The sequence below is a fragment of the Peromyscus eremicus genome, unplaced genomic scaffold (assembly GCF_949786415.1).
Source record: "Peromyscus eremicus unplaced genomic scaffold, PerEre_H2_v1 PerEre#2#chrX_unloc_1, whole genome shotgun sequence".
In the NCBI taxonomy this organism is placed as follows: domain Eukaryota; kingdom Metazoa; phylum Chordata; class Mammalia; order Rodentia; family Cricetidae; genus Peromyscus; species Peromyscus eremicus.
The window spans coordinates 647234-659662 of record NW_026734288.1 but is presented as its reverse complement, the minus strand read 5'-3'; the positions used below and the strand labels follow the sequence as shown (position 1 = coordinate 659662).

The 12429-nt window shown below is 36.7% G+C and overlaps 1 protein-coding gene and 1 pseudogene across 1 annotated transcript in view; one reads left to right on the top strand and one right to left on the bottom strand.

Annotated features, from left to right (window-relative positions):
* Window positions 1–560: 560 nt before the first annotated feature.
* On the top strand, window positions 561–1143 carry LOC131901002 (PRELI domain containing protein 3B-like; annotated as a pseudogene).
* A 946-nt stretch (window positions 1144–2089) lies between these two features.
* LOC131900887 (zinc finger protein 431-like) overlaps window positions 2090–12429 on the bottom strand; it is a 28201-nt gene continuing 17861 nt past the window's right edge. The window contains exons 2-6 of the mRNA XM_059252213.1: window positions 5470–5596; window positions 5214–5274; window positions 2701–4058; window positions 2314–2532; window positions 2090–2229 (exon numbers count right to left, since the gene is read on the bottom strand). Of these exons, the coding sequence (XP_059108196.1) occupies window positions 2090–2229; window positions 2314–2532; window positions 2701–4058; window positions 5214–5274; window positions 5470–5596 (1905 nt within the window). The remainder of the gene's footprint in view (window positions 2230–2313; window positions 2533–2700; window positions 4059–5213; window positions 5275–5469; window positions 5597–12429) is intronic.

Here is a 12429-nt window from a genome sequence, read left to right as displayed (position 1 = left end):
AAAAATTTTGTGTACTGAATGTGAGTGTGTTGGCTAAAGATCTTACAAAATCTTTGTAATCACATTTCCTTTGGTATGAGTTTCTTTAGATCTTCAAAATCTAATGTTATATTCACAGGCTTTAAGACAGCAATTATACACTAATAGTATTACTCTTGTAGGGTTCTTCTTCTGTATGTGTTCTTTTATGTATTCTAAGATTACTGTGACGTTCAAATTCTTTACCACACTGATTACATTTGTAGGATTCCATTGCAGTATGAGTTCTTGTATGCCTTTGAAGATAATTGTGATGTGCAAAGGCTTTACCACACTGATTACTTTCACATGGTTTCTCTCCTGTATGTGTTCTTTCATGCATTTGAAGAACATTGTTTTGAGCAAAGGCTTTATCACAATGTTTACATTCATAGGGTTTATCTGCAGTATGTATTCTTTTATGCACTTTAAGATCACTGTTATGGCTGTGAGGCCGGCCAGCTGGGACAGGGCAGGACCAGTGAACTTATGTGCCTCATCGTCCTGGGACGCCGCAGGACACTGGGCAGGCGACTGGCACCATGAAGATCTCGACTTCGGAGCACGTCTTTGACCACCCATGGGAAATGGTTACCACAGCTGCAATGCAGAAATACCCAAACCCCATGAACCCAAGTGTGTTTGGCGTTGATGTGTTAGACATGTCAATTCCTCTGGAAAGCTGCACAGCCATAGACTCCTCAGCACAGAGTGGGGCCTACCTTCCATTGTGAAGTCCCTTATTGGTTCTGCAAGTACAAAAACGTACGTGCAAGAGCACTCTGTAGTTGACCCGGTAAGAAAGACAATGGAGCTGAAGTCCACTAACATCTCATTTACAAATATGGTCTCCGTAGACGAGAGGCTCACACACAGGCCGCACCCCAGGACCCAGAGAAAACTGTCCTGACTTAGGAAGCCATCATCACCATGAAAGGAGTCAGCCTCGGCAGCTACCTTGAAGGACTCATGGCAAGCACCACATCTTCCAACGCTAACAAAGGCCGAGAAGCAATGGAATGGGTGATACACAAACTGAACGCCAAAATTGAAGAATTGACAGCATCAACAAGAGGAAGCATAAGGACACCAATGCTGGCCACAGCAGTGTTGGTAGAAAAATGATGATGGAATTTGGTGTGCAGCTATAGGGCCACCAGGACTCTTCAGGCTGACATCATATTTATTTGTTATTTAAAAGATACTGCTATTTTAGGTAGATCTTTTTTTCCTTTTCTTTTTTTAATGAGCTGGGGTAAGGCTGTGACTTTTGATCAAAAGATGGAGAGCTTCTAAATCAAAGTGATCGACTGTAGTGGGAGGGCTTGAGGGAACTGACTAGAGGAGAGTCTTGTGTCCATGTGAACAATTAACGGGTTGGTCTGTTGTTGTTTAAGTACTTAGAAGAAAGCCATGTTGATCGAGTTTTCTTAGGGAGAAGCTTAGAGCCTTTTAGGTACGAGAAAACTACCTGGCTGCGGACCACCCAGAACACAGTCCAGCTGCCCTGGCATCTACAGAGTTGACTGATGCAGTGAACTGGAACCACCTGCCTGAGGAACTCCCTTTAAAAAGAGAAATTGTGTAATTTCAAATGACATTAATTTGTATAAAATAACTTGCCCTGGTGGAAACCAGTGTTTGGATTTGGATTTAAGTGATATTTTTGGAGTGAAAATTATCACTAAGGTAGTCTCTGACTCCAGCAAAAATAGTATTTTATTGTATTAACGGGTACTGTATTGATTTGCCAAAGTTTTGTGACTTAGTAAAGGAATTCCCTTCTTGAATTTGTACTTTGTGATTTGCATGCTGTACTGTGGCCTGGTTATGCTAACTGAGAAAATAAAGACATTACCTGAGTGTCCCATCACTCTTAAACAGAACCCTGAGACAAAAAAGCAGCTGTTCACATCTCTTAGCATTTCACATTTACTTAACTTATAAATTGCCACATGTCAAAATCATGGTTTTGTAATTGTTAAGACATGATATGTCAGGATATTTGAATATAATTACTTTTGGGGGAAAAATCACTGTTACAAGGAAAGGCTTTACTGCATTGGTTACATCAATAAGGTTTCTCTCCTGCATGTCTCTTTTTATATACTTGAAGACAACTGTGATGCGAAAAGGTTTTACTACACTGATTACATTCATAGGGTTTCATTCCAGTATGTGTTCTTGTATGCCTTTGAAGATGACTGTAATGTACAAAGGCTTCATTACACAGATTACATTCAAAGGGTTTCTTTACAGCATGCATTGTTTCAAGTGCTTTAAAATGACTGTGATCTGCAAAGGCTTTACCACATTGATTACATTCATAGGTTTTCTCTCCAGTATGTATTTTTGCATGCCTTTGAAGATGACTTTGATGTTCATAGGCTTTACTACATTGGTTACATTCATATGGTTTCTCTCCAGTATGTGTTCTTTTATGGCTTTGAAGATATCTGTGTTGTGCAAAGGCTTTAACACATTGGTTACATTTATAGGGTTTCTCTCCTGTATGTCTCCTTTTATATATTTGAAGATAACTATGATATGCAAAGGCTTTATTACACAGATTATATTCATAGGGTTTCTTTCCAGTATGTGTTATTTCATGTGTTTTAAAATTACTGTGATCTGCAAAGGCTTTACCATACAGATTACATTCATAGGGTTTCTCTCCAGTATGTGTTCTTTCATGCCTTTGAAGGTGACTGTGATCTGCGAAGGCTTTACCACAGTGATTGCATTCATAGGGTTTCTCTCCAGTATGTGTTCTATCATGCCTTTGAAGATGACTATGATCTCCAAAGGCTTTGCCACAGTGATTGCATTCATAGGGTTTCTCTCCAGTATGTGTTCTTTCATGCCTTTGAAGGTGACTATGATCTGCAAAGGCTTTACCACAGTGACTGCATTCATATGGTTTCTCTCCAGTATGTGTTCTTTTATGCCTTTGAAGATGTCTGTTATGTGCAAAGGATTTATCACACTGTTTACATTCATAGGGTTTCTCTCCAGTGTGTGTTCTTTCATGCCTTTGAAGGTGACTATGATCTGCAAAGGCTTTACCACAGTGACTGCATTCATAGGGTCTCTCTCCAGTATGTGTTCTTTCATGCCTTTGAAGATGACTATGATCTGCAAAGGTTTTACCACAGTGATTACATTCATAGGGATTCACTCCAGTATGTGTTCTTTTATGCCTTTGAAGATGTCTGTTATGTGCAAAGGATTTATCACACTGTTTACATTCATAGAGTTTCTCTCCAGTGTGTGTTCTTTCATGCCTTTGAAGGTGACTATGATCTGCAAAGGCTTTACCACAGTAATTGCATTCATAGGGTTTCTCTCCAGTATGTGTTCTTTCATGCCTTTGAAGGTGACTATGATCTGCAAAGGCTTTACCACAGTGATTACATTCATAGGGATTCTCTCCAGTATGTGTTCTTTTATGCCTTTGAAGATGTCTGTTATGTGCAAAGGATTTATCACACTGTTTACATTCATAGGGTTTCTCTCCAGTGTGTGTTCTTTCATGCCTTTGAAGGTGACTATGATCTACAAAGGCTTTACCACAATGATTGCATTCATAAGGTTTCTCTCCAGTATGTGTTCTTTCATGCCTTTGAAGATGACTATGATCTGCAAAGGCTTTACCACAGTGATTGCATTCATATGGTTTCTCTCCAGTGTGTGCTCTTATATGCCTTTGAAGATGTCTGTTATGTGCAAAGGATTTATCACACTGTTTACATTCATGGGGTTTCTCTCCAGTGTGGGTTCTTTCATGCCTTTGAAGAACACTGTTTTGAGCAAAGGCTTTACCACACTGATTACATTCATACAGTTTCTCTCCAATATCTGTACTTTCAAGCACTTGAAAAGTACTGTGTTGTGCAAAGGCTTTCCCACACTGATTATGTTCATAGAGTTTCTCTCTAGTATGTCTTCTTTTTTGCAAATGAAGAGTACTATGATGAGGAAAGGCTTTACCACATTGATTACATTCATATGGTTTCTCTCCAGTTTGACTTCTTTCAGGTCTGCAAAGATAATTTGAAAATGTAACAGCTGTACCATATTCATTACTCTTTTACATCTTTATTTTGTGTGAATTAATTATACATTTCAGTGTAAATGTAAAGAGAAATTGGATCATAAGTTTTTATCACTTTGCTTATACTTATGTTGTTCCCCTTCATTAAGGATTATTTTGCTCTTTTGAAGATGCCTATGATGTTTAGAGCCTTCATTACATGGATCACATATATAGAACGATTTTCTCAATGAGATTTTTCATATATATGAAAAGAATTGGAAGTATTTAGACCTTTACCCCACTTAATTTCATTAATACCTTTTCCTATACCATGAATCCTACTACATTTGCTCAATGAACCAGGACAGACAGAAGTTTTACACATTCCCACTACTCATAGGACTTTTCTTCAGTTTGTTTGTAGATGTATTCCCAGTTAAGCTGGAAAACCAATTATGTGTAAACTTGAATCACATTAAGCAAGTCTACTCAATATGAGACTGGTACATAACTTATAATTGTTTTGAGATGAAAAGGGATATATTGCTTTTTTCCATATTGCTATGTTCATATGGCTTGTACCCAGAGTGACATATGCTATACCTAGTAAATGTAAAATAACAAATAAAAAGTTTCTACATTGTCTCCACACAGCTTGACTTTTTGTTCCTCATACACATGTGATATAGGTTTTAAGGCTTCTTCACAACAATCCCGCCTAACTCTTGACTCTTAAGATTTATCTCACTAAACTTAGCAGTGTCAGAAAAACTAGAGAGTAACACTAGCTTTAATATGGAGTATTTGTTTATTAGAAGGTTTTGGACATACACTTATCACATATTTAATATGTATACCTTTGATAATAAGAGTCATATGAAACTAAAAGGGTGGACAATTCCACAGTGTAGCTCTGATAGAATTATGATTCAAATGCTCATATCTGTTAAGGTATTGATTCCTTGTCTTTCTTCTAAAATGAATAACCTGCCAACAAAATTCATTTACCTTCCTTTGATGTATATGGATTGTGAGCATTTAAAGATCATGAATGTAATTTAAGCTATGATTATTTATACTGTTGCATTTCTTTAAAACTTTCAAATACAATAAAATATATCCAGAGGCACCTTTGTATCAGCTTGCACATAAAAATTACCTTTCATGTCTTTGAGAGCTTTGACAATGTTCTTCAACTTCAAGATTTCCCCAATTGTATCCTAAAATACAGAATGAGAGAATTTATGAAATATTACAGGAATTGTGGAAAATTTGATTTACTATCTTCAGTGATCCTTAGAATCTTTCCTGATTTAGTTACCTCATTCTGCCTCATTCTCAATCAGAATTACAGAAGAGTATCAATAATCAAAAAACAATTTTTGCCTTAAATTAAAATATGAATGGAAATTTACCTATAGTAGTGAGGTTCATATATGTCTCCAGCATCATATCTTTGTAGATATTCTTCTGTGAAAGATCCAGCAATGCCCACTCCTCCTGAGTGAAGTTGATATGCACATCATTATAGGTCACGGCATCCTAAAATATGCTGTATGTAAGTATGTCATACATTTGTATATAACCAAAAGCATGGCCCATCGGTGGTCGTGCACACCTTAATCAGGAGGCAAAGCCAGGCAGATTTCTGTGATTTCAAGGCTATCCTGGGCTACCAAGTGGGTTCAAGGAGAGGCACAAAGCTACACAGAGAAACCCTGTCTCAAAAAACCAAAAAAAAAAAAGCATGATGCCAACAACATTATAAATGCATGCTTCTTGACAATATAGTCATATAATTCTGGAGCTTCCCACTCTTATTCTTTAACTTAGACATTACAATATAATCATCAATTTATTTTAGAATGAAAGAGAATTGCCAATTAACAGACATAGAGACAAGCAAACACATCAAAAGCACTGAGTACACATCAATGAATTTGTATGAGTAATTACTAACTACAAAAATGATGAGTAAGCTTGGTGTATTGGCTCATGCCTTTAATCCCAGAAACCAGAGAGCAGAGGCAAGTATATGTGCTTCTGAGTTGAAAGCTAGCCTAGTCTATGCAATCAGTTCCAGGACAGTAAAAAGTAAATATTAAGAACCTGTCTGCACTGCAAACATCAATCATATGTACAAAAAACATAGGATGAACTCAGAGACTGTTTCTTTACTGAAGTTGCTACAGGAGTTAGACATTTACTCCAGTTCTGTATTCATCTTCTAGAAATCTGAATTGCTCCAGCTTAAAAAGTACTTTAAGAAGTCTTACTAAAAGGAACTTTTTATTTAAACAGTTACAAATAGACAGATGATAACATGAGCAATATCACTGTTGATTATAAATAATCAACACAGGGCAGGCCAGATGAGTCAGAAGTTAAGAGCTGTTGCTAGTCTTGTATACAGATGGGTTCAATTTCCAGTACTTACATGGGGGATCCCACAACTGTTCATCATTCTAAGCTCAGAGATTCTAAGACCCTCTTTTGAGTACTGTGAGGGCCAGGCATATGTGCATTGCATATCTATGTATAGAGGCAAAAGAATCATAGTTATTGAAAAACAAAACAAACACAATGAACAGGAAGAATGTCACACACACCTGTAATTTAATTACTCAATATTTGCAGGCACTATGAATGTCATAAATACTGCCAACCTGAAAATGAGAATGATATCCTCTGCCAAATTTCAAAATTCAAGCTAGGGGTAAAGTTTAGAAAAATGGCATATGCTTGACATGTACAAAAATGTATAATCCAGGCCCATCATCCAGTTATTTATATATCCACGAATGTTGGACATTTCATCTCAGCATGCGGGAGCAAGAGTCAGGTGAATCTCTGAGTTGAAGGCCAGCTTGGTCTATAGAATTCTGCTTAGGACAGTCAGGGCTACACAGAAAAAGTTTGTCATCAGAAACAAAAATAAAAACATTGAAATTAAAAAAAAAATCAGGCTAGCATGTGATTCAGTAATACCATCTATAATGTTGCTGAAGTCATGAAAGCACAAGAAGGAAGCTGGCTGATTCATTTCAAACATAACATAAGTATCTCAACATGCTATGGTCTTAAATTGCAACCCAGGCTTCATCGTCATAGTGTCATGCAATGAACTTAGACAGTCTCCTTACTGGAGCTCTCACCGTACCAAACACAGATGCCTAAAGCAGAGCTGACATGAAAATGCAGACTAAGAATGTATAATCTTAAATTTTGCATCATTCTGGAATCCAGAACCAGTTCAACATCAATGATTCCCCCAAATTTGGCTTCTTAGTTGTGATATCTCCTACCATGCTTGAACCAGAGTTGTGGCAGGCTTTGAATAAAGTTGCGTCCTGGGACTGGCAATCACTTTGCTTAATCCCTCTATTAATTGAGTGCATAGTAGGAGGGATTCTTACCCTTAGGATACCTTGCTAGGCTTCCAAAGTAGAGTAAGGGCCTTCTTTTTAATGGTGATATTCTCCCTGAAAGTAGCTGACACTTTTCAACATTTGACTACCTTCTACAAATTCATAGTGCTGTTTTTCTCTACAACCCATAGACTTTTCATTTATTAATGATCCACTTCTTGATTTTTTAATGTAGTACTGAATGAATCATAAGTAATAGCTATCCAAGAGAGTCAATAGTCCAACTAAGAAATCAGCCCCATTATTTTTTTTAATTCTGCCTTACTCAATTTCTTGAGGAAATGGGCAAAATAAGAAAAGTTAGGGGGCAAAATATCACATAAATTACCTCCATTTTAATTCCCCTGAAATCTTTTGACCTGTACCTCCACTGGTCATAATACTTTTTTTTATTTTTTTTGGTTTTTCGAGACAGGGTTTCTCTGTGTAGCTTTGCGCCTTTCCTGGGACTCACTTGGTAGCCCAGACTGGCCTCGAACTCACAGAGATCCGCCTGGCTCTGCCTCCCGAGTGCTGGGATTAAAGGCGTGCGCCACCACCGCCCGGCCAGGTCATAATACTTTTAAGAGTACTTTATTCAATGTACTATAAGAATAACCAATTAAGCTCTGTGTGCAGCTTTCTATGTCCTTTGTCATCTAAATTTTGACATGCTTAACGTTCCCCAAAAAAGTCATCATTCCCAGGACCTTTGGACAACAAAATCACTTTTGGTTTATCACATTCTGTTACAACTTGCTTTTTTCTTGCTCTGATTCAGTTCTCTACACAAAAGCACCTAGGTAACAAACATGTTTATTTGCCGCATTCTGGCAGATCACAATCCATCATTGTCAGTGTTTAGAATAGATATTCAATCTAACAACTGAAAGCAAAATCCATAAGGAATCTTTGTGTCCAGGCTTTCTCTCTAACATAGTCATTGTCTTTTATGCCATGCTTGCTGTCTTATCTAGTGCAGGCCAACTTTCTTAGGGATATTGCATACTCAGTGGAAGGGTCATCACCCATAAATCATCAATTAACAAAATCACAGACTTAGCAACTAGGTGTTCTGATGGGGCACATCCTCAACAGATGTTCCCAAAGGTGACTATGGACTATGAAATGTTGATATCTGAAAGTAAGTAGGACACAGAGAAAATAATATATGAGACTTTACAAACCCAAACCCAATGAATCAACTACATCAACAACTTAAATAGGAAAAAAAAATTGATGATAACAAGTAGCAATACAGATACACCAAGGAATGAAGAAATACAAGTTTCTGAGTTCAAGAAGAGAAAACCGAAATTGTTTATCTACAGAAAATCTCCAAATGAAAAACCTAAGGGGATCTTAACATAATATAGTAATTTTCCATATTATAAAAATAAGTGAAGTTCCATCATTTGCCATAGGAACAATATAACTATATAATAACTAATAAAAAAAATCCTCACACAACACAGATGGTACCAGTGATAAAAGGAGACAGAAAGAAAGACCTACCAATATAACATTGTCCCTTGAAAAATAATTATAAGTTTCTAATGAAAATCAAAATCAAAGAAATCACTTACCACCACTCACCCTGTGCACTCCAGTTCTGTCCTTCACCAATATTAGAAAATGGGTTGAGTGAGAAGACTGTTTCACCAAAATTGGAATCATTCTCTTGAAGCCTGATATTTCTACATTGTAGAAAATAGTTTTGGTTACTAATACTATCTCATTCTCCTTTGATAAAGAATAGGATGTCTGTTAGAAAATTTAAAACAATTTCATTTCCTATGATTAAAGCTTATATGTAAACCTGTATCAGAGTCAGGAAATAAAAAAAATTTATACCAAATGAAAGACAATAATTTTTTAAAATAAATATTGTATGATTCTATTATATACTTAAAACAACCTGATTTCCTTTATAAGTCTTTGTTTTATAAGTCTTACAAACTTTTAAAAACAAGTCTAGACCTATTTTTTGTGTATACTGGTATGTAAGAGAAAGAATATTTTCCATGTGTGTATAGGTGACAGAACAAAGAGCATGTCAGATCCTCTGGATCTGGAATAGCAGGGAATTATAAGACTCTCAACTTGAGTGCTTCTATCTGAACTCCCCCAAGAATACTTGCTGAGTGACATTTGCAACCCACATACTACTTTTTATCCAATAAACTAAAAGTCTTTCACAGATCAGCCACAACAGAATTCTAAATAAGGGAATAAGTAAGTAAATGATCCCTGGGAACCTAATGAATCAGTATTAAGATGTTGGGTATGGTACCAGCAATACTATTCACACACCTTCCCCCTTCTCAGGGATCCAATACTCACAGTTGCCCTGAGGACTGAAAGAGAACTCCAGCTGCAGCTTCTCCTCTCCCTTTTCATGTCTTCTGTGGATTTCAAAAAGCATCCCCCACAACCCTTCCCTACTCTCCTCATATCTGAGTCCCATCACCCAACTGTGACAGACACACTCTGTTCAACTACTCACCACATCTTCCAAAAGACTAGTTAGGGTGTCTTCAGATCTACCACATTGTCTCTTACTCCACACCTAATTTTAATTGTTGCTCCTATCACTGGGGTAGAATATCAGAGGCAGTTTTTTCTCTTCCTTATCCATGCCTCCTGTAGATCTGAAAATCATCTCCCCTGCATTCCTCTTTACCCAGTTTCCATCACCACCAAGTAGTCTCCCTTGAACACACCAGCCAAGAAGGCCAGGAAAAAGGCAACACTCATTCAACACACACTTTGAAACTCCAGAGAACAAACACAAACCCAGGAACAAAACTCCCATCCAACAAAGATGAAATTAGAAAACAGCACCTAGACCTATTATCACCCTAAACCAAGATGCCTAGGAGAGGAACATAATAACAGCCAGGGTACTATGTGAACAACAGAACCCAACTTTCCTACCACAGCAGGCCCTAAATACTCAAAAATAGTTGAAATACAAAAAAAACCTTAAAACCAAATATATGTAGATGATAAAGGCCCATAAAAATGAATAGCTTACATGAATTCATGAAAGCACAAACAAACAATGGAAGAATATCAATAAATTCCACAAAAAAGATAGAAAAACACAAGCAATTGGAGTAAACCAATAAACAACTTAAATAAAGATAAGATAAAACAAACAAATCACTAAAAGAAACAAATACAACTGTTTAAGAGCTTAAAGTGGAAATAAAAACAATAAAAAAAAGAAACTGAAAGAATTCCAGAAATGAAAACTTTAGGACTACAGACAAGAATTCCAGAGGCAAGATTCACCAGTAGAATAGAGAAATGGAAGGGAGAATCTCAGACCCTGGGGATAAATAGAAGAAATGGATACATCTGTCCAAGAAAATGTTAAATATAAAAATTCCTTGATGCTAAGCAACTAAGAAATCTGGGATATTATGCAGAGACCAAACCTGTGAATGATAGGAATAGAGGAAAGATTAAAAAAACACACACTCAAATGTCCAGAAAATATTTTCAATAAAATCATATAATAGCCGGGCAGTGGTGGCGCACGCCTTTAATCCCAGCACTTGGGAGGCAGAGACAGGCGGATCTCTGTGAGTTCGAGGACAGCCTGGGCTACCAAGTGAGTTCCAGGAAAGGCGCAAAGCTACACAGAGAAACCCTGTCTCGAAAAACCAAAAAAAAAAAAAAAACAAAAAACAAACAAACAAAAAAAAATCATATAATAACTTTTTCCTAAGTTAAAGGAGGTGCTGATGAAAGTACACAGAAGCATGTAAAACACCAAATAAACTGGGTCAGAAAAGAAAGTCCCCTTGTCACATAATAACCAAATCATTAAACATACATAATAAAGAAAAATATTAAAAGCTGCAAAGGAAAAAGACCGAGCAACATATAAAGGCAGACCTATGAGAATTGTACCTAACATCTCAATGCAGATTCTAATAGTCATAAGGTCTTGCAGACATGTGGCGCATGTAGCTAGAGTTTTTCTGGTCCTGCCTGGCCTACAGTCAGGGCAAATTTCTCTAACCCATCAGTTCCACAGTGGCTCAGACCCAACCAAGTAAACACACAGAGACTTATATTGCTTACGAACTGTATGGCCGTGGCAGGCTTCTTATTATCTACCTCTTCTATCTTTCTATTAATCTATACTTTGCCATGTGGCTTGTGGCTTAACAGTACCTTACATCTTGCTTGTCATGACTGTGGCTGGCAGTGTTTCCATCTGCCTTCTTGTTCTCTCAATTCTCCTCTACGTTAGTCCCACCTATACTTCCTGCCTGGCTACTGGACAATCAGCATTTTATTTATCAATCAATTATCCAAAGCAGGTGCATGTTCTTAGTAACCACAGATGCCATCTCATTACTATATCCAGAAAATTTTCAATTACCAAAAATGAAGAAAATAAGTTATTCTCTGAAAAAGTCAAATTTAAACAGTATCTATGTACAAATCCAGTACTACAGAAGATTCTTAGAAAAATATCCAACCCAAGGAAGCTAACTACACACATGAAAAAACAGTAAATAATAATCTTACATTAGCAAAACCAAAAGAAGGAAAATACTAACAAGGCTACACTCATTCACGTACTACCATCACTACTAACAACAAAATAACAGGAATTAATGATCACTATTCGTAATATCTCCCAATATCAAATGACTCAACTCCCCAATGAAGACACAAATTAAGAGTATGGATTCAAAAAAAAATATCCATCATTCTACCATATACAAAAAACACACTTCGACATCAAGGATGGAGATTATTAAAAGGTAAAGGCTGGGAAAACATATTTAAAGCAATTGGAACTAAGAAGCAGGCTTGTGCAGCGATTTTATTACCTACCAAAATAAACTTCAAACAAAATTTAATCAAAAGACATTGGAAGAACACTCATTATTTATCAAAGGAAAATCCACCAATATGACACTTCAATTATTGATATCTATGCCC